Source organism: Balaenoptera physalus, assembly GCF_965194825.1.
Source record: "Balaenoptera physalus genome assembly, chromosome: 5".
Lineage (NCBI taxonomy): Eukaryota > Metazoa > Chordata > Mammalia > Artiodactyla > Balaenopteridae > Balaenoptera > Balaenoptera physalus.
In genome coordinates this window covers 3,646,501-3,666,700 of record NC_138884.1, presented here as the reverse complement: position 1 = coordinate 3,666,700, position 20,200 = coordinate 3,646,501, and the positions used below count along the sequence as shown (strand labels likewise).

General features: G+C 42.1%; 1 protein-coding gene across 3 annotated transcripts in view; it reads right to left on the bottom strand.

Annotated features, from left to right (window-relative positions):
* Window positions 1-20,200, bottom strand: part of LOC309660798 (uncharacterized protein) — a 336,267-nt gene that overhangs the window by 289,872 nt on the left and 26,195 nt on the right. For 2 of the 3 annotated variants that reach the window (XR_014263638.1, XR_014263639.1), the window contains exons 4-5: window positions 10,141-10,577; window positions 6,035-6,194 (exon numbers count right to left, since the gene is read on the bottom strand). Coding sequence is in view for 1 of the 3 variants with exons in the window: in XM_082461925.1 (XP_082318051.1) it covers window positions 6,035-6,160; window positions 10,141-10,149 (135 nt within the window). In the remaining 2 variants the exon portion in view is untranslated. The remainder of the gene's footprint in view (window positions 1-6,034; window positions 6,195-10,140; window positions 10,578-20,200) is intronic. The other variant, XM_082461925.1, reaches the window with a different exon arrangement.

The following is a 20,200-nucleotide window of genomic DNA, read 5'->3' as shown; positions in this document are numbered from 1 at the left end:
TCTTCTTGTAGTTGATTTCTAATTTCATACCATTGTAATTAGAAAAGATGTTTGATACGATTTCAATCTTCTTAAAATTTTTGACTTTTTTGTGTTCCAACATATGGTCTATTCTTGAGAAAGTTCCACATGCACTTGAAAAGAATGTATATTCTGATTTTGGATGGAATGTTCTGTACAAATCTATCAAACCCATCTGTTCTAATGTTTCATTTAAAGCCACTATTTCCTTGTTGACCTTCTTTCTGGATGATCTATCCATTGATGTAAGTAGGATGTTAAAATCCCCTACTAGTATTATGTTGCTGTCCATTTCTCCTTTTAGGTCTATTAATAATTGTTTTATATATTTTGGTACTCTTATGTTAAGCACATATATATTAATAACTGCTATGACTTCTTGATAAACTGTCTCCTTTATCACTATATACTGTCCATTTTTGCCTTGAAGCCTATTTTGTCTGATATGAGAATGGCTAAATATTCTTTCTTTACACTGCCATTTGCTTGGAGTACCATCTGCCATCCCTTCACTTTTAGCCTATGTTTGTCTTTAGAGCTGAGGTGAGTCTTCTGGAGGTAAAATACAATTGGGTCTTCATTTTTAATCCATCCAGCCACTCTGTGTCTTTTGATCGGTGAATTCAATCCATTTACATTTAGAGTGACTATTGGGAAATGAGGAGTTATTGCCATTTTATCGTTTGTTTCTCGTTGCTCAATACCTCCACTGTTTCTTTTTCCTTCTGTTTTGGTCTGGTTGGTCTGGTGGTTTCCATGATGATTTTCTCAGTTTCTTCTTTTTTTTATATTTCATGTCTCTGCTCAAGATTTATATTTTGTGGTTACCATAAGATTTTTGTGAAACATCTCGAAGATAAAATAGTCCTTTTCTGCTGATAGCATCTTATCCTCATTTATCTATTTAAGTTTACCCCTTTCCTCTTCCTCTTTTGTGTTATGTTGTCTCAAATTACCCCTTTTCATGTGGTGTGTTACCAGATTGAAGTAGTGATAGTTATTTTTTTCGGCTTTTTCCCCCCTTTAACTTTTATAATAAAATGTTTCGAAACCTATTCTGATGAGATTTGAAAATTTTTTGATTCTGTCTATTTATCACCTTAGTCAAAGTTTTGTGTACTTCTGCATTTTTGTTTCAGGTAGAAGAGCTCCTTTCAACATTTCTTGTAAGGCTTGTCTAGTGGAGATGAACTTCCTCAGCTTTTGTTTGTTTGGGAAAGTCTTTATTTCTCCTTCATATCTGAATGATAACTTTTCTGGGTAGAGTATTCATGGCTGCCAGTATTTATCTTTCAGTATTTTGAGAAGGTGATTCTACTCCCTCCTGGACTGTAGGATTTCTGCTGAGAAATCTGCTGATTGCCTAATGAGGTTTGTTCCTTTGTAGGTTACCATCATTTTTCCTTGGCTGCCTTTAAAACTCTTTCTCATTGACTTTTGACAATTTTAATATAACATGTCTTGGAGAAGATCTTTTTGCATTAATGTAATTAGGTGTTGTCTTAGCTTCATAGACTTGCATATCTGGTTCCTTCCCCAAGCTTGGGAAGTTCTCAGCTATTATTTTATTTATTTATTTATTTTTTAATTTTGTACAGACTGCTCGCTTCTCCCTGTCTTCTTTTTCTGGGATACCCATTACCTTAATGTTGCCCTTCCTAAAAGGGTCAAATAGCTCTTGTAGAATTTCCTTATATTTTATATCTTATTTCTCTTTCCTCTTCCACTTGTATTATTTCAAGGTTTCTCTTCCATATGGCCTGCTCTATTCCCAATGCTTTCTAATGCATTCTTCATATCATTTATTGAGTTATTCACTACAGAATTTCTGTTGGGTTCTTTTTTAGAGTTTCAGTCTCTTTGGTAAAGTCTTCCTTCTGTTCATTAATTTTATTCCTGAGCTCACTGAACTGCCTTTCTGAGCTTTCATCACAGCAGTTATTTTGAACTCTGTTGGAGTGCACTATCCCATGCCTTTAAGCTTGGTTTCTGGAGGATTGCCATTTTATTTTTGTGGTACAGTTTTACTGTGGTTCTTCACGGTGCTTGATGAGTAGTATTCGTCTGCCATTTGAATTTGGGAGCATCTTTCTGCTTGGTTCTAAGGATTTAAGATTAGAAATTAGAGGCCTTTCTTCTATTTTCCAGTAGGTGGTGCTATAGCACAAGTGTGGGGTTGTCTTACCTGAGCTGCCTCTGGTTATATCTGAGAGCTGGTGCTTTCTACCCGACCCTGTCTCTGTCAGCGGTGTTGCGTGAAGTAGTGGAATCCATTTGTGCTTACTTTGTGTACAATATTTTGTTTTTCCTGGTGTCAATTATTTCCTCACTTTTTTTCATTTACTCCATTTCCTAGAACTATTTTCTCTCAGACCTATTTATTCCATGATCTAAATCATCAAAATATCATTTGCATTTTTTTTTTTTTTTTGCCTTGAAGACCTCCTTCCTAAAATCGTCAGTCTTTTTACTCTAATATGGATTCGTGTTTCCAGACTTCTTGTCCAGCAGTCAGCCAGAATTTTTCATTTATTGATCTCCTGTAGTAAAACCCCATTTCCTGGGTGTTGTGTTGTCCTTTTTCTTATTTTTTCCCACAGTTTTGATGGGAACACATCCTCCAGTGGTTTCCTGAGAAAGCATCCACAGGAAGTAAAATGTTTGCATGTCTGAAAATGTTTGTACTCCAGCCTCACACTTGATGAATGGTTTGCTAGGACAGGGACTCCCAGGTCGGAAATCATTTTGCAATTGCCTCAGCATCATTTGTTGATGCGACTGTACTTTCCCCACTGAATGGACTTTGCACCTTTGCTGAAAATTTAACATTTTCTTAAAGCATCAATATTTTCATTCCATTTATCTTATGTCAAATTGTTAGCAAGCGCCCTGCCTCTGACTTTCATGTCTTCTGCAAAAATGGATGCAGATGACCATGAAATGCCCTGTAATTATTATGAATAATGTTTTGAATTTGGACAGCGTGAATTCAAAAGCTGACTTCACTGCCTCTCAACTGTGTGCCCTTGGGCAGGTTATTTAGCTTTACTAGGCCTCAGCTTTCTCATCTTTAAAATGGGTATAATAATAGTACCCACCTCATAGATTTGTTTAGAGAATCAAATGAGATAGGGCGTAAAGAGTTTAGTGCAGTGACAGTCACATCGTGACAGACGGCAGAATTAAGATTAGTCTCTAAGGAAGTCCTCCAGGAAGGGGAAGCATTTTTTCCAAAAGAGAAAAGTTGCTGAGAAGAGTTGCTGCTCATATTGACTTTTGAAGTTACTCCAGTCTTAGGGCCAATTCCGATGTTGTTCCTTGAAAGCTGTTCTGAAAGTTCTACCTTCAGATTCATTGGATATTTAACCGATAGTCTTTCGCAGACTGAAAATAGCTCACTATTCACTTCGTTCTGACAAGGGGTATGCAGTGCAAACATTCAGACCGTTCTGTCACCTTGGCTTCCGCTCAACTCCCAGAATAAGGGAGTGTCATCATAGGAACACTGTCACAGCCTTGCTCACCAGTAGAAGCCAAGAAGGAGGAAAAAGATGGTCTCTGATTCAATTCTGCCTTTCAAATCTCACACATCTAACTCACATTCAGAATGTTAGCTGCATCGCTGTTTAGAGAATACACATTTCACTTCCACTAGAAGGAGTGAGAATAACGTTTGAACAAGCTGGTCTGCAGTATCCACCAAAGCAACCTTCTCAAGGTTACACAGCCAGTAAGTGGTGGGACCAGGATTCAAAACCAGTGTGGACTCTGAACCCTTTTCTTTCTCAATAATCTTACGTGGCCTCAAACAAACGATGGTCTCAAAATAAGATGGCTGAATTAGTGGTGAGGGTTTTGATAGGTGGAAATGAGGATGTCTTAAGTGGGTTCTCCAGAAAGCAGAGCCTGAGGCAGGAAAGTCCTTGTGCACTATTACTGCTGTATCAGGGAGCAGAAATGAGAGGCAGGAGGAGGAAACAGGGAAGGGAGGGGAGCCAGTGCGATGGTGTTGTTGAGCTGGCCACTGCTGTGTGCAGCTCCTTGCTGCATCTGTGGGGCAAAATGCATCTGAGGTCACTAGCGTTATCTTGCGGAAGTGGAAAGGGGATTCTGATCTCCCCTTGGTCAAAGGTCCACCCCCAGGATGTGAATTCCACCACCATTTCCCGGTTGCACAGGCATCTCTAGGAGATGGCAGTCACTGACAAGTTTGGTTTTTTTTTAATTTTATTTATTTATTTATTTATGGCTGTGTTGGGTCTTCGTTTCTGTGCGAGGGCTTTCTCTAGTTGTGGCAAGCGGGGGTCACTCCTCATCGCGGTGCACAGGCCTCTCACTATCGCGGCCTCTCGTTGCGGAGCACAGGCTCCAGACGCACATGCTCAGTAGTTGTGGCTCACGGGCCTAGTCGCTCCGTGGCATGTGGGATCTTCCCAGACCAGGGCTCGAACCCGTGTCCCCTGCATTGGCAGGCAGATTCTCAACCACTGCGCCACCAGGGAAGCCCCACTGACAAGTATTGTTAGAGTTTGGTTTCAATGGGCTCGTGGATTTGTAGCTTGACTCGGTAAGCACTGGGGAACTCCAGGGATAATTTGAAAAGGAAAGAAGCATAGTCAGAGAGGAGCCTTCCCCAGTTGTATGATTTCGTTGTAAAATCTCATTATCTGCTGAAGTGAAATATTTGTGCAAATTCCCAAGCCGGCCCTTGACTGTAGTAGTAGTTGTACAAATCCACATCTCATGAGCACCGTGCTTTCTTAACCATGACTTCATCCACCTCTGTGCAGCCCGTGGGACACAGGCATTTCCATTTCCAGAACAGGCAGCATCCAGTAGGACCCATGGAAGATAGTGAGGTTGGAGTGTCAGAAGCTAAACTTGGCCAACGCATGAGACTGGACTGGGAAGTTTTGTTCAGATTGAGGTCACTCTCATTTCTCTCGGTTGGGGGGGAGGTTATTGCTTCTAGGAAAAAACAGAAGGATAACATTTTGGTCTCCCTTGGGGACTTGGGGATTCTGTATTTGGAGGTTCTGCTTTTCCTCCCACCCTCTTATCTGCACAGGTTCTGCACGTGGGCTCAGTAGTTGTGGCTCGCAGGCTCTAGAGCGCAGGCTCAGTAGTTGTGGTGCACGGGCTTAGTTGTCCACAGCATGTGGGATCTTCCCAGACCAGGGCTCGAACCTGTGTCCCCTGCACTGGCAGGTGGATTCCCAACCACTGTGCCACCAGGGAAGCCCCTCTAGCAAGATTTAAAAACACATCCCTCTCATCCATCGAGTTTGCTTGTAATTTATTATGGAATACATCCACAAACGTGGGAAAAGGTCAAGATACAAGCGTCTTTACTGCAGCGCTTGTTTGTAGCAACAAGAGATTAGAATCACCTATGTGTTTCTCAACAAGCACCTGGTTAGATAATTTTGGGTACATCCACAAAATGGATACCCTGAAGCCATTAGAAAGAAGGAAAAATTATTTAAGTTTAGATATTGAAAATATTCAAGATGTATTTCGAAAGAGAAAAAAAGCCATGTTCAATACAGGGTGTAAAATAATAAGCTACCATTTCTGTGGAGGACGAAAAGGAGAGGGGAGAATATATTTGCTTACATATTACAGTAAGTCTCCTACAAACAAAAGAGTTGTTCTGAGAGCGCGTTTATAAGTCCAATTTGTTCGTAAGTCCATCAAAGTTAGCCTAGACACCCAACTAACACAATCAGCTATGTAGTACTGTACTGTATAGGTTTATAATACTTTTCACACAAATAATACATAAAAACAAACACAAAAAAGAAAGAAAACACTTTTAATCTTACAGTACAGCACCTTGAAAAGTACAGTAGTACCAGCTACATCACCACTGCTTGCTTCAAACATCCTGGGCTTGAAATAAAGATACTGTACTACTCTATACAGTACTGTACAGTAAAGTACACAAAAGCACAACCACTTGTAGAAGATACACACACGTGACAATGTACACCAGACACGTGAACTAACTTACATGATTGGACGTGGGAACACACATTCTCATCTCTGAAAGTTCGCAACTTGAAGGTTCGTATGCAGGGGACTTACTGTACATAAAATATCTGTGGAAGGCTTGCAAGAAACTGATATCATTGGTTGTCTCCAAGGAAGCGGATGGGGAAAGGGTGTCATTTCTGCAAGAGAGGAATGAAGAACTTTTACTACAGGCTTTTTTATACACTCTAGATTTTGGAATCATGTGAAGGTATTACCTATGAATATATAAACAAACTTGGAAAGCAATATGCTTTTGTTGACTGGTCCCCTGGAGAAGAAAACCACACACCTAGAGAGGCCAGAGCCCCCAAAACAACGCAGTCCATGAGCAGTTAACCATACAAAGCCTCTGTTAATGAATCTAATAGGTTTTTCTTCTACACATTAAATATTGAAAAACTCTAAGCAAATTATGCATTAAAATGCACAAGGACATGGGCAGCTTTTCAAACACCAGTCACCGTGAATAATTAAAGTTCTCTTGGATCTGCTGAAGCAGATGAGCACATCCTGGATCTGACTGGTCCAACATCGGAGGCATTTCCCTTGTGAACAGCACGAACCACCACCCTGGTAGTCTGTGCCCTAAGGTGAGGTCCAAGTTTGTCTGTTCCTGATCATACAAAGACAGGGAATTCACAAAGCTTTACTGAATCGGTGTTCAGGGAGAGGACCATCCACAGGGCAGTAGAGAGTGAGAGAAAGCTTATTCGAAATTTAGAAAATAAATCAAAAGATGTTAGTTAAATGCAGAAAACAGAGCCTGAGGCACCAAGGTGAAGGTCAAGACCTTAATGCAGGTTTTTCCATGGAAGTGCTCACCTAATGTTTCAGTGTTCACCCAAATCAAGGGTATGATAATGACAGGCCTGGGAGGCTTGCTCTGTGTGTGTGTGTGTGTGTGTGTATGTGTGTGTGTTTGTGTGTGTGTGAAAGGGAGATATTTTTAGAAAGAGACCTGTTGGCAAACTATAATTCTATTCCAATGGAGAGAGGTTGCTAGCACTTAGGATGATCAGCTGTTTAAGACAGCAATCATGGCACAGCCATACAAGACCTAGAACCCCACATAATAATATAGCACATAATAAGGAATTATATACATGTTATTACTTTAACATAAAATATGAAAATAGGTGTCTTTAAAATTAATTTGATTCTATAGTATTTACTTTTCTACATTTATGTAAATGTTAAATTATAAATTATTGAAAGAAAACAACAATAGGATTAGTTAATAGTGGCGATTAGTAGAAATTAAGAGTAGGGCTAATGAAAGAAATAATATGCATGAGAAAAACATGACAATGATTTTGTGTTTCTTTTTGTCCTCTGCTACAGCAATTCTCTTTTTTTAGGTATTTAAATTTTGTAGGTAAATTACTGTGTGGTTTTAAGATACACGCATGTACGACTTTGTTTACCATCTTTTTTTCTTTTTTTTTTTTATTGGCTGCAAGGCTTGTGGGATTTTAGGTCCCCAACCAGGGATTGAACCTGGGCCCTCAGCAGTGACAACGCAGAGTCCTAACCATGGGACTGCCAGGGAATCCCCACATGTACAGCTTTTAAAAAGGAGGTAATAAATACAATAGGGCAGTTTCCTATATTTAATAAAAAACAGCAATGACATGTTTCTTTCTGTCCCACGATACCACAGGATTTTTACTCTTTCTGTTTCCTTTTCCAATAATACTTTTCTGAGCTGCCCGTGGCCTTTGGGACATTCTTCTTTCTCTTTTAGGTAGTGATGAAAATAGGGTCAAATTATACTCCAATAAAGATGTAAAAAAAAGAAAGAAAATAGGGTCAAATGCACAATCCACTTTGACTTGCTTCTCTGCTCTTACGAAGCCCACCTTCCACTGATTCCTCGTATGAGTCTAATGTGAGGACATCGAGCTGAATAGCCTCTTGACAAACACATTTGAGCAGAGAAAGCTTGGGATTTTGTCTACTAGCAGTAGCAGGGTTTTAGCTGTAGGAATGTGCCTCCAAATCTCCAAAACCGTCCACCCACTTTGTATCTACAGGGTCGTGTAGGTAGCCCAGGAGTTTGTCAGCTGGGTCTTTGCATCTACAGGGTCGTGTAGGTAGCCCAGGAGTTTGTCAGCTGGGTCCTCTGCATCTACTAATTTGTCATACAGGCTCTTCCAGGTCTAAAATGCCTTTCACTGTAAACACATATGCACATCAGATGTCACCATAAGTTAAACTTCTGTTTCTCAGGAAAAATGGCTTTGAAGCACAGAGGTCACTTGAACTTCGGAGAGCAAAGTTGCGTTCCAAGTAAGTCACAGTGTTAGTAAATAAATCAAGAAGGTTCTGCTTAACTTGGCTGTTTCCTTCTGGAGACTTCATTTTGAGTTTTGAAGCAGTATTTTTTCCAAAGAAATCAGCCTTTTGGGGTTTTTTTTCTATATGAGTTTTGGTTGCACCCACACAGCACTGGGCACCCAGGTGCAGTCCAGCTCATCCTTATTAAAGCGTCTGGTGTGCTTCCAAAGATCACCAAGCAGTTCTGGAAAAACAGCACATACATTTCTGTTTGTAATCCTTTCTCCTTTCTTTACCCTCAGTGTATTTCCACATTAGAGGAAGACACTCTTCTTGACCCAAACTCTAAAAAACTGAAGTGGAAAATGTGCTGGTTTTACAGCAGACCGATATTTTTACATTTTCTCTGTGGCCAACAACACTGACACCAGCTTGTGGGCACATGCCTGAGGGGCTAGTTCCTTCCGTTTCTGCACAAAGTCTCATGAATCGCTTCTGTGCATTTTGAGAAACTGAAGAGTGACCAAAACCTTTCATTGCAAAGGCCCCATTGTCACAGGAAAGCAAAGTATACCCATCTTATCAGTGTTATATACAAGGTGTGCTGGACATTTAGCAGGTAAGAAGTTTATGGATTGAACAGAATTTGCCAGCATTTACATTTGCGCTGTGGAATATGCAGATGAATGAGCAAAGTCTAGTCTGTTTTTAGGCAAGATATCAAGAATCTTTTATTCAATATTTTCTGTGGTTTCATTAAGGTGATCTTATGTGCAAAGCAGAAATAGAGATACAGACGTGGAGAACAGATGTTTGGATACCAAAGGGGAAAGGGGGAGGGTGGGGTGAATTGGGAGATTGGGATTGACACATATACACTATTGATACTATGTATAAAATAGACGACTAATGAGAACATACTGGAAACAGGGAACTGTACTTAGTGCACTGTGGTGACCTAAATGGGAAGGAAATCCAAAAAAAAGGGATATATGTATATGTGTAGCTGATTCACTTTGCTGTACAGCAGAAACTAACACAACATTGCAAAGCAACTATACTCCAAAAAAAATAATTAAAAAAAAATCTTTAAAGAGTTTAAGAAGATTTGAAACTCCATTTTTTGAATCAAAGTACCTAAGTGCTAGCAGGAACATTTTCTGTTGCCGTGGTTCAACACATCACTTGATACACTGAGGAAAGCATGATTGTTGTTGCAATCTGACAGAATCAGCTCTACCCTGTAAGGGGTCAAAATATGTTATCAAAATTTCCCTTTTTGTTCAACCATTAGACATTTTAAGTTGCAGCCTCTACTCTGGAAATGTGATTTCACTGGGCTTCATAGCACAATCAACGGAACAATAGCCGTAAGGCTCGTTCCTGTAGAATGCCCAAGCTAATTCAACGGCAAATATTTTCTAATGAGCGTTGGTGCCTTTGGGGGAGTTAATAAAACTTTTCATTGATTTAGAAGTACTTGCACAGCTTATCCCAGACGTGTGAGAATCAAGCTCCATATGGGGTTTGATGAAATAAAATTTATATTTTAAGGCAGGACAAGAAAAAATTAAACATAAAATTCTCTCTCTGTGTTTGTTTGGGGCCCCTCCCTCCCCATGTGCAGGGTACCTCTGCATTACGCATTTCCCACAGCTCCTCAAAGGTAGGAGTGCCAGCTGACCTTAAAGGTCAATATTTTTTCCCTTTCTTTGATGCTAGCAATGTAACTTCTTAAAAGAACAGCCTTCTTTCCCAGCTGTGTAGGGGGTCACGGCCCTTGCCGTTCACTTTGTAGCTGCTTACCTGGACCATGTATCCTTGGTGAACTTTATGTAAAATATCAGTACGTCATTTTGATGTACCACCCTTTGTCTCAAAAATGTATATGACTATGCCTTTGACTTCTAACAGGCGGAACAAGTTCTCAGAGCTTCTGAGAGTCTGTCTCCCAGGTTGTAATTCTCAGTTTGGCTCATATAAAATTCCCTTTTTTTCTTCTTAACTTGATCATTAATTGAATTTTCGTCGACAGCTTTCACGTCCCCTTCTCCACCATGCCCAGTCCTAAATTCTTTTCCGAATATCGTGCAGTATGCTCTGTTTTGGTTTTTTACCTCCTTCCTTTGGTTTTACGTATTCTTCTGTCTGTCATCAACATGACACAGTTATTCTTTTTCAGTGATGTCTGGGTATGCTGGCACTGGCCATTGTCATGGTTCTCGTTTTCGTGAACTGAATGCCTAGAAAACACAGCCACAGTATTCACCATTTAAAAAATTAAGCTAGCTCTGTCTCAGTACAAAGCATAGTCAACCCGAAATCAAAGACGGACAGTTAACACTCGCGATTACACACAGTTACGTTGCACGCTGTCAGAAGGAAACAAAGCTGGGCACCACTTAAAGTAGTGTAGGGCAGATTTTATTCAGTAATTCTACAATGGGGGAGAGAACTCAGTCTAAACTCAGCTCAACTCTGCCAAAACAAAAGGCAGGAGGCTTCTGAAGTGCTGGGATGAGCTAAAGGAAAAGCTTTGAGGGTTCAAAAGGGGGAAGTCGATGTGATTAGCCACCTGTGTCCTTACCAAATTTAGGCTCCTGCCCTCCACAGAGGCTCCCAAAGCTTCCATTTCAAAGGGATGACCCCGGGTTCTTGAGAAAGACATCTCTGGGTTGTAAAAGATGTATTGCAAAAGGATAGAGAAAGGATTTATAATTGCAAGGTTTTTGTTGTTGTTGTTTTTTAAGGGAAATGCTTCTAAGAAAAGGGAGGTCAAGGGCCTATAGGGAGGTACTGGCTGGAACAGACAGTAAATCCTTTTGACAGTGCTGGGCTTTCACAGGCAGATTCTTAAGGCAGCTGCAGTCATCGTCTTAGGGACGTGACCTTGAGCTGTTAGAAACGAGACTCGTGTTTGTTCACATCGCTTAGTGTGGGGAATGGATGAAGTCACAGTGCAGTGCTGAGAGCCTGCAATCCTCATGGGCCAAAGTTGAGGCCTGGTCAAGAAGAGGGCTCAGAGGAGCCCGATTAGTTTGGTCAAGGAGAGAGTCTCTGTCGCCACTTGGTGTCCCACAAATCATGACTGTGACAGCAATTATGGGAGATGGATAATCTGTGCCCTATCTGTTCAGCACTGAAATTATGTTGTCTTCAGTCCCTATTTGGGGGCGGGTTTTGCACTTTTCTCCCAACCTGCCATACCCACTGCGGAAAACCAGGACTATTGCATCCCAGGGAGGGGCTCCAGGGAATCAGGAGTGTCCATGCTATAAGCAGGACAATCCCAAGTAAACCCCTCCTTGCATCACAAGCCAAGAGGGATTCAAAAGAAGATTGATGTCACGTAGGATCCTTGGTGATTCAGTATCTGCCTTGGAAAATGCAGAGTAGAGATTCATCGAATGAGGAGTGGCTGCTTTGCATGCCCTACAGGAAGACACTGGGGCAGAGAACATGAATTTATTTACCATAAAGTGCCTGGCAGGAGCAAAGAGGCATTAGCCTGGGTCAAGGGAGCTGCTGGTGAGAAATCCCAAGAGATGGAGTCCAGGAGGGACCACGAGGAAAAGAACAAGCTTTGAACTTGGGCCAAGCCCAGAGGAAACCAGCATCTGATCAGAATCCAGACCCTTCCTCTCTCCCCGTCTCCTGACCACACCCCCTTTCCTTAAGCAGGAAGAACTCATTTAGTGTAAGTAGAATTGAAGTTTTACTATTAATGCAACGGGGCATTTTAGTTACTGACCAGGGCTTCCCTGGTGGTGCAATGGTTAAGAACCCACCTGCCAATGCAGGGGACATGGGTTCGAGCCCTGGTCCGGGATGATCCCACATGCCGCGGAGCAACTGGGCCCGAGAGCCACAACTACTGAGCCTGTGCTCTAGAGCCTGCGAGCCACAACTATTGAGCCCACGTGCCACAACTACTGAAGCCCGTGCGCCTAGAGCCCGTGCTCCACAACAAGAGAAGCCACCGCAATGAGAAGCCCGCGCACCACAACTAGAGAAAGCCCGCGTGCAATAACGAAGACCCAACGCAGCCAAAAATAAATTAATGTATTTATTTTTTAAATAATTAATTAATTAATTAATTAATTACTGACCAACCAACATTTTATTCCCTGAGTGTGAGGGGAGAAGGTATGGGAAGTGCCCTACATCTCATTCGGTGGATAAACTACTTCCACTGAGTAAATTTCCACTGAGTAAATTCCCACTGACAATGAGCAACAAACATTAATTTGCTTTCCGATTTGACCCTCCCCCCCCCAAGAAGGCTGCAAAAATTACAGAGAAAAGGTGATTTGTTAAGGGGCAAGAGACAACTAAGGGGCTATTCTCATACAATAACCCCACAACGTCACATGCATAATTCATTCAACAACTGCATAGTAAGCAGCGACAGTCACTTGACATTCTAACAAGAGCTAGAGATGTAGAGATGGGAAAACACTGCTCCCAAGGACCTTAAGGGTAGAAAGGGTGACATGCAAGTATCATAAGCCTTTCCAGCAGTGGTTTTGCCCAGTCGGGTTTTTATTGTTATTCACAGATTTAAAGTTCCTAGTCGGCACACACTGACCCCCGCCCCCCATCCCTGCTTCTCAGGAGGGCGAGGCTGAGCAAAGTGCTGGGAGATTTGTCTCTACTTAACTCTCTCCATAAATGGCCAGAAGATCAAGCCTGGAAAGCATGCCCTTGGGCACCACAATAACGTGTGAGGAGCTTAGCATTTTGCCAAGACTTGCAAGAACAAGAATGCAAGAGCGCAAGACTTTACCGCTCAAGCCAGCAAAGGCCAGCTTGGAAAATTGTCAATGAAGCACATTTCATATAAAGCAAAACCTATGGTTTCAGCAGATCATCAAGCCAAGAGCAATGTTTCCTCAATTAAAGAGGATTATTCTGGAACAGACTCATACTGATGAAACAGGCTCCTTTTGTGCTTTTTATTTATTAATTTTTTAAAGTTTTTATTGTTATATGCTTGACATTAAATTCTTTTAATGCTATTTTAGCTGTTTTCCCCTAACCCTCTGTTTTCTAATGGAATTTAATCTTGCCAAATAAAAAATTACCAGGTACTCTATTTCCTAGAAACCCAACCTCCATACCAGCTAAGAGAAGGTATCTTACCGTATATTTCCAACCACAAAGTTTCTTGGATTTTATTGACAATTATATTTTCACTCGATTTGCAAAGAGCCCAGATCAAAAATCCTTAGAGCCAGAACTACCTCATTAATTTAAGACAATAGCTTGAATGTTTGACTATTGTTTTTTCTTTTTTACAAAATACGAAACATCAGAAAATACTTAACTGTACAACGATTCTTTTTCCTTTTGAGTCAAATACTGTAAGTCAAGCGCTGCCCCTAAATTCATAGCACTGTGTAGTTACTGAAATGACCAGTCTGATTTAGGAGACTCTTTATATTCGGATACTTCCCAATATTACGGCTAAAAATAGTCCAACCATAGACCAATATAATCCCTGTTGTTACTGATACTTAATACTCCAGACACAGTACTGTAATGTCAAGCATCCTCAAACCTCTTTGGCTTCAAGGCTCTAAAATTGATTCAACTCTTTATTGTGCAAAGAAGAAGATTCTGAAATAATGAAATATCAGTGCTCAAGGTATAAAATGTCAAAACCAGCTCAGTGAAGCATATTATATAGACGTCATGTAAGTGATCTGAATGGTTATATTATTTGCTCTCAACATATTTACTGACAGTCTACTGTGAGCAGAGAATTACATGTAGCTGTTCTATGGAGAGTGAGATTATGAAAAGGACGCAGTCCCAGCTGCTACAGTTCAGTGAGGGATACAGACATGCACAAATAATTAGAATATGAAACACCCAGAGCTTGCATTGCAGTGGAAAAGCAATGAGACTGGAAACTGGAGTAGTCCCGGCTATAGCAGTAACCAGCTGTATAACAGTGAACCTAATTCAGAGATTCTCTGTAACATGGTTCCCTAAGATGCCAAATGAGGTGCTGTATGGGCTGTTCCAGTGGTCTCCAAATATTTTGAATTGTATACATCCATCAATAAAAATTGTTTGGGCTTCCCTGGTGGCACAGTGGTTGAGAATCTGCCTGCCAATGCAGGGGACACGGGTTCAAGCCCTGGTCTGGGAAGATCCCACGTGCCGCGGAGCAACTAGGCCCGTGAGCCACAACTACTGAGCCTGCGCTCTAGAGCCCGCGAGCCACAACTACTGAGACTGCGCGTCTGGAGCCTGTGCTCCGCAACAAGAGAGACCACAATAGTGAGAGGCCCGCGCACCGCGATGAAGAGTGGCCCCTGCTTGCCACAACTAGAGAAAGCCTTCGCACAGAAACGAAGACCCAACACAGCCAAAAATAAATAAATAAATTTAAAGTAACATTAAAAAATAATAATAATAATAAAAATTGTTTATATCACACCTCCAGTATTTATTTATAATGATGTGTATGTGGCATTTTAATTAGCTTGGGAGGTTTTGTTTTTTTTTTTCCTTTAAAAAGGCCAGGATCCTCACCAAATGAATTATATCAGGATATCTGGGAGTGGGGCATACACATAGGTATTTTTTTAAAGTCCCCCAAGGCTAGAAGAAGACACAGATGAGCAAAAAAGAAAAATTAGTACAGACTTTCAAATTTGTCACAAGTGCTATGAAGAAATTTGACAGAAGTAGCAAAAATAAAATGGAGGTGCTTGCTTAGATAACCATGATCCCAAAAAGGTGACATTTGCAGGATGAGAAGAGGTTCCCCAGTCGGAGCTGAGCTGTGCGGACTGTGGGTGTGTAGGACAGGGGATCGGACAATAAGAAAATTCAAAACAGAGGGAAAAGCATCCAGCCAAATAACAGGAGAAAACATGACTGAGAGAAGGAATTAGACACAGTCTGGTCCTCCAGTGCCCTTTGGCCAGACATTGCCTATCGCATGAGCCGTAGGGCTGTGTGCGTTAGATATAAAGTGGGTATAAGATGTACGGACTGGAACTGGATCATTTCTCTTTTTTAAAAAATAATTCTGATAACTCAAAAAAGTATCTGTAGCAATGATGGCACGGATCACTGAAAAGTAGATTTTGATATTGTGAAAATAATGTGTTTTTTAACAAAGAGATTGGAATAAAGCTTACTCTAATGCTGAAACTACTTTAACACACATTCATTTTTAAAGAAAATATTTAACATAAATTGTATCAGTGTCTATGAATAAAATGCAGAAATGATTGTTAATGATTGGTGCTCTTCAAGTGAGCTTAAAAATGATCTAAGACCTCTATCCAAATGTGTCCTGGAGTAATAGCTATATTAATAGATTGTTGGTGTCTGAAGATCTGAAGTGTCAGTAGAATGTATTCAGCTGTTTAACACATGGTTTAGATATTCAGGATTATGCATGTAGAATTTAAGACTATGTTGAAAATTAAATATTAACTTTAATATTTGGTTTGGAAAAGCATGTTATAATGTTTTCACTTTCAAAAAACTATAAAAGTGGCTCAGTGGGCTTCCCTGGTGGCGCAGTGGTTGAGAATCTGCCTGCTAGTGCAGGGGACACGGGTTCGAGCCCTGGTCTGGGAAGATCCCACATGCCACGGAGCAACTAGGCCCGTGAGCCACAACTACTGAGCCTGCGCGTCTGGAGCCTGTGCTCCGCAACAAGAGAGGCCGCGATAGTGAAAGGCCCGCGCACCGCGGTGAAGAGTGGCCCCCGCTTGCTGCAACTAGAGAAAGCCCTTGCACAGAAACGAAGACCCAACACAGCCAAAAATAAATAAATAAACAAATAAATTTTTTAAAAAAAGCGAGTCAGTGAGGGTTTCAAAAGGTGAGTCACATGGCCTGATGTTCATTTAAAGAAAATATTCTATATATACTTAGCTTGAATATAGGCAAAACTTTTAATTCATCAGTTTTGAAATAGGAGGGAAGGAGGCAGGGCACAACTTTTGAAAGAATGACATAGCCCGAGGACATGACATAAACTGATTAGAACCAAATGGGTCCAAGATGGCGGATGAGTCAACTTCCACTAGACCTTGAGCCTCAGTATACACTCATTGTAACACATAAGCAAGCTAAATGACACACCCACAGGTGCCATGCCAGTTCCAAGACATCAAAAAGTGGGTGGTGGCCCAGTTCCTGGAAATCCCTGCCCTTCCTAAATAGCTGGAATACTTCTCCCACTTATTAGCCTGTGAAATTACCCACTCCTATAAAAACTGACAACCCCATACATACCCTGGTGCCTTTCTCACCTTCTGAGATGGCCCACACTCTGTCTGTGGAACGTGTTTCTCCCCAGGCCTTTTTTACCTTCTGAGATGGCCCACACTCTGTCTGTGGAACGTGTTTCTCCCCAGGCCTTTTTTACCTGCTGAGATGGCCCACACTCTGTCTGTGGAGTGTGTTTCTCTCTAAATAAATCCACTTCTTACCTATCACTTTGTCTCTCACTGAATTCTTTCTGCGATGAGACATCAAGAACCTGAGCTTCATTAAGTCCTGAAACCAGGAGTGTGATCTCAGTTGGGAGACTGTGGGTTTTGGCCGGGTTCGAGTCTTGGCCCTGTGGGTTCTAGTCCCAATCTGAGGTACACCGTTTCTGTTTCACTCCTAGGTATAAACCTAACAGAAATGTGTACATATGATCTCCAAAAGGCATGTGCTAGAATGTTCATAGCAGCATTCAAAATAGCCAAAAACTGGAAACTACCCAAATGCCCATCAACAGTTGAGAGGATAAATAAACTGGTGTATTCGTATAATGAAACCCTACACACTCACGACATCTGACAACCTACAACTACATGCAACAACACTGATGTTCGTACAAACATTATATTGAGTGAAAGAAACCAGGCATGAAAGAGTAATACTATATGGTCCGTGTCACATAATGTACAAAAATAACTCTTCACCTGAATAAAAGGGGTCGGGGGGTATGGTGGGCAGGTCATCTGAAGCCCAGGTTGAGAATCAATGATGTAATATAATGGATGCCGTAAAGAAACAGAGTATCTCTCAAGGCTGTATTTCTGAGTGTAGCTAAAGCAAAATATTTTCCTGTATGGATATAGACATAGATATATAGATATAGATCATATATGGATACAGATCATACACTCCTATTTAAGAGGGTGTGTTTTCAAAAGGAAAAAAAAAGGGTGTGTGCTTTCAAAGGATTAACACCTAAGGGTAGAATAGTTCTACCCAGAGATTTTTAAAACTCTTCTTTTAAAAAAGTTATTTTTTGTTTTTTAATACTACCTGCCTGGATTCCCAAGAAAAAATAGAGAGAAAAAACCAGAGTCGTCAGAAAGGGCTAGTGGAGGTGCCTCAAAGGAGGTTAGGAGGGGAAAGTCACAGAGGCCGAGGAGTATCGTATGCCTGTGGGCAAGGCTCTCTGTCCTGTGAGACCCACTCAGCCCTCTGATGAAAAAGAGGCTTCTGCGTCCGGGGCCGACTGTAGGAGGGAAATTGTTGGTCTGACCTGAACATTCCTCTACCCCTCCCAGTGTGTCTGTTAGGTCTGTTCAATGGACAGTCTAAATTTAAACTTCCATCTTTGTAAGCCAAGTAAGTAGTAGATTTTTTCTTAGAAAAAGTCCTTTCGTGTGCTTGCAAATTAAGATTCTTAGTTCACAAGGCTGCAGGTAAACCCTGGACCGTGCTGAATTTACCTCGGTGAATATATTGTTTCATCAAATCTGTTCACCATCCATTGGAAGAGGCACTGCCTGCACTTTAAAAATGCCTTTGTCTCTGGGGTGGAGCGGGGCTGGAAGGCTAGCAGGGGAGAGAAGAAACACCACCACGATGTGAAGCGTACCCAGCCATTGTACGCTATGTCTGAACATGTGCAACACTGAAATATGAAAAAAAAAAAAAATGTACATCTTAGAATCAGGACGACGAATTCCTTACAAGCCTCTTCCTGTTTCTTTGTCTGGTGACCTCCCATTGTTTGGGCTTCCCTTTCACGTGGCATCACCCCTGATCTCTCTAGCAAGGTCTCTCAACCTTCTACAAAGATTCAAAGAGACTGCTTCCCTAGGCAGGGACCTTTTTCCTCTTGAATGTTTCCTCCGGTGTCCACTCCCTCCAAGAGTCCGGGTCAGGGCGCCAACGCCGCTGGGCATTCACTCCAAGGCGCTATTTAGGAAAGCTGCCCGCAGCCCTGCAGAGGAAGGGCGGGGTGGGTCGTCTGTAGCTGGAGGGGAAGAAATACAAAGGCTTGCTAAAAAACCCTTGCTGTGGATATGGCCTCCTGGGACGCAGGGAAAGCAGGCACATGAACCTGGGTGGAGCCACAAGAAAATGGAACGGCTATTTTTAGCCCAAGTGCCTGGCATTATAAAGGAGCTGCAGACAAAGACTTAAGCGGGGGGAGGGGGAGGACGGTGGCTACAACTGTGAGCTGTGTAACCCACGGATGGAGGAGAAAACTGCTTCCCACGTGTAACACACAGACTTAGGATCCCCAGCTATCACCCTAGTGAATCAGCTATTTTTAACCACCGCATTGAGATCAGTATCCAATCGTTTAGTGATTAGCCAGGATTGCAACTGATAAAATGTCCAATTCCAGACTGTCCATTTGTCAGTCCTTGTGAAACCAAGCAGGATCTTGTGCGGCTCCTGGGTACATATCCTTTCCGTGTCCCCCATTTCTTGTTTGTAGGAAATAGGCTTCATTCAGCCTCCGCGACCTTCCCTGAGTTCCGAAGGGCAGGTTCAAAGAGTCGCTAATCAGGGAAGGGAGGGGCTGCAGAGACAAGGGAGGGGCCGTCAGGAAACAATAGTGCAGCCCTGGGGCAAGGTCCTGGTTCCGGATCCTCAAGGCACACACAGAACAATATCTTTGAGTTCTTCGGCAGGAACTAAGGCTCCCATCCAGGCGGAGAGGCCAGGCCTTAGAAACTGGTAGCTTCCTCCTGCAGTCTCTTCAGGCTCTCACTCTTAGGACCCCGCCACTGTACTGTGGGGAAGACCAGACCCGCGGGATGGGCACACGTCTATGTCCAGTTTACAGACCTAGCTGAGCTCTCAGCAAAGGGGCAGGATCAACTGCCAGACACGTAAATGAAGAGTCTTCCGTAAGATAACAGCCCCAGCCATCAGGTTACCCCCATCCTTCACATCTTTCTGACTGAGGCCCCAGACATCATGGGGTAGAGGCGAACTATCCCCACGTGCTCTGTACAGATCCCTGAGTCATGGAGTCCGTGAGCACAATTAAATGATTAAACCACTGCATTTTGAGGTGGTTTGTTATGCAGTGATAGAAAACTGGAAACCTCCCTATACTTCTCTAGTCCTCTGAATCCTCCTACTAACACCACCCTACACGCACACACACGCGCACACACACACACACACAGTCACACACACACACGGTCACACGCACACACACGGTCACACGCACACACACGGTCACACACAGTCACACACACACAGTCACACGCACACACACGGTCACACGCACACACACGGTCACACACACACGGTCACACACAGTCACACACACACAGTCACACACACAGTCACACAGTCACACACACACACAGTCTCACACACACACACACACACACACACACACACACACACACAGTCACAGAACTACTTTTCTCACTCTCAGGAAATAACCTTATTTCCTATTTTCCATAAAAATAAAAACCTCAAACTAGAACCCTCTGTCTACTTCTACCAAACATACCACGTTACCTACAGCTCTAGCTATCCTTCTATTCGAGCTGGAAAGCTCTTCTCTAAGGTAATCTGAGCGGCCTACAGGGGAAGAGTGGAGGATGGGGATTCAGACTTACTTTATCTTGAA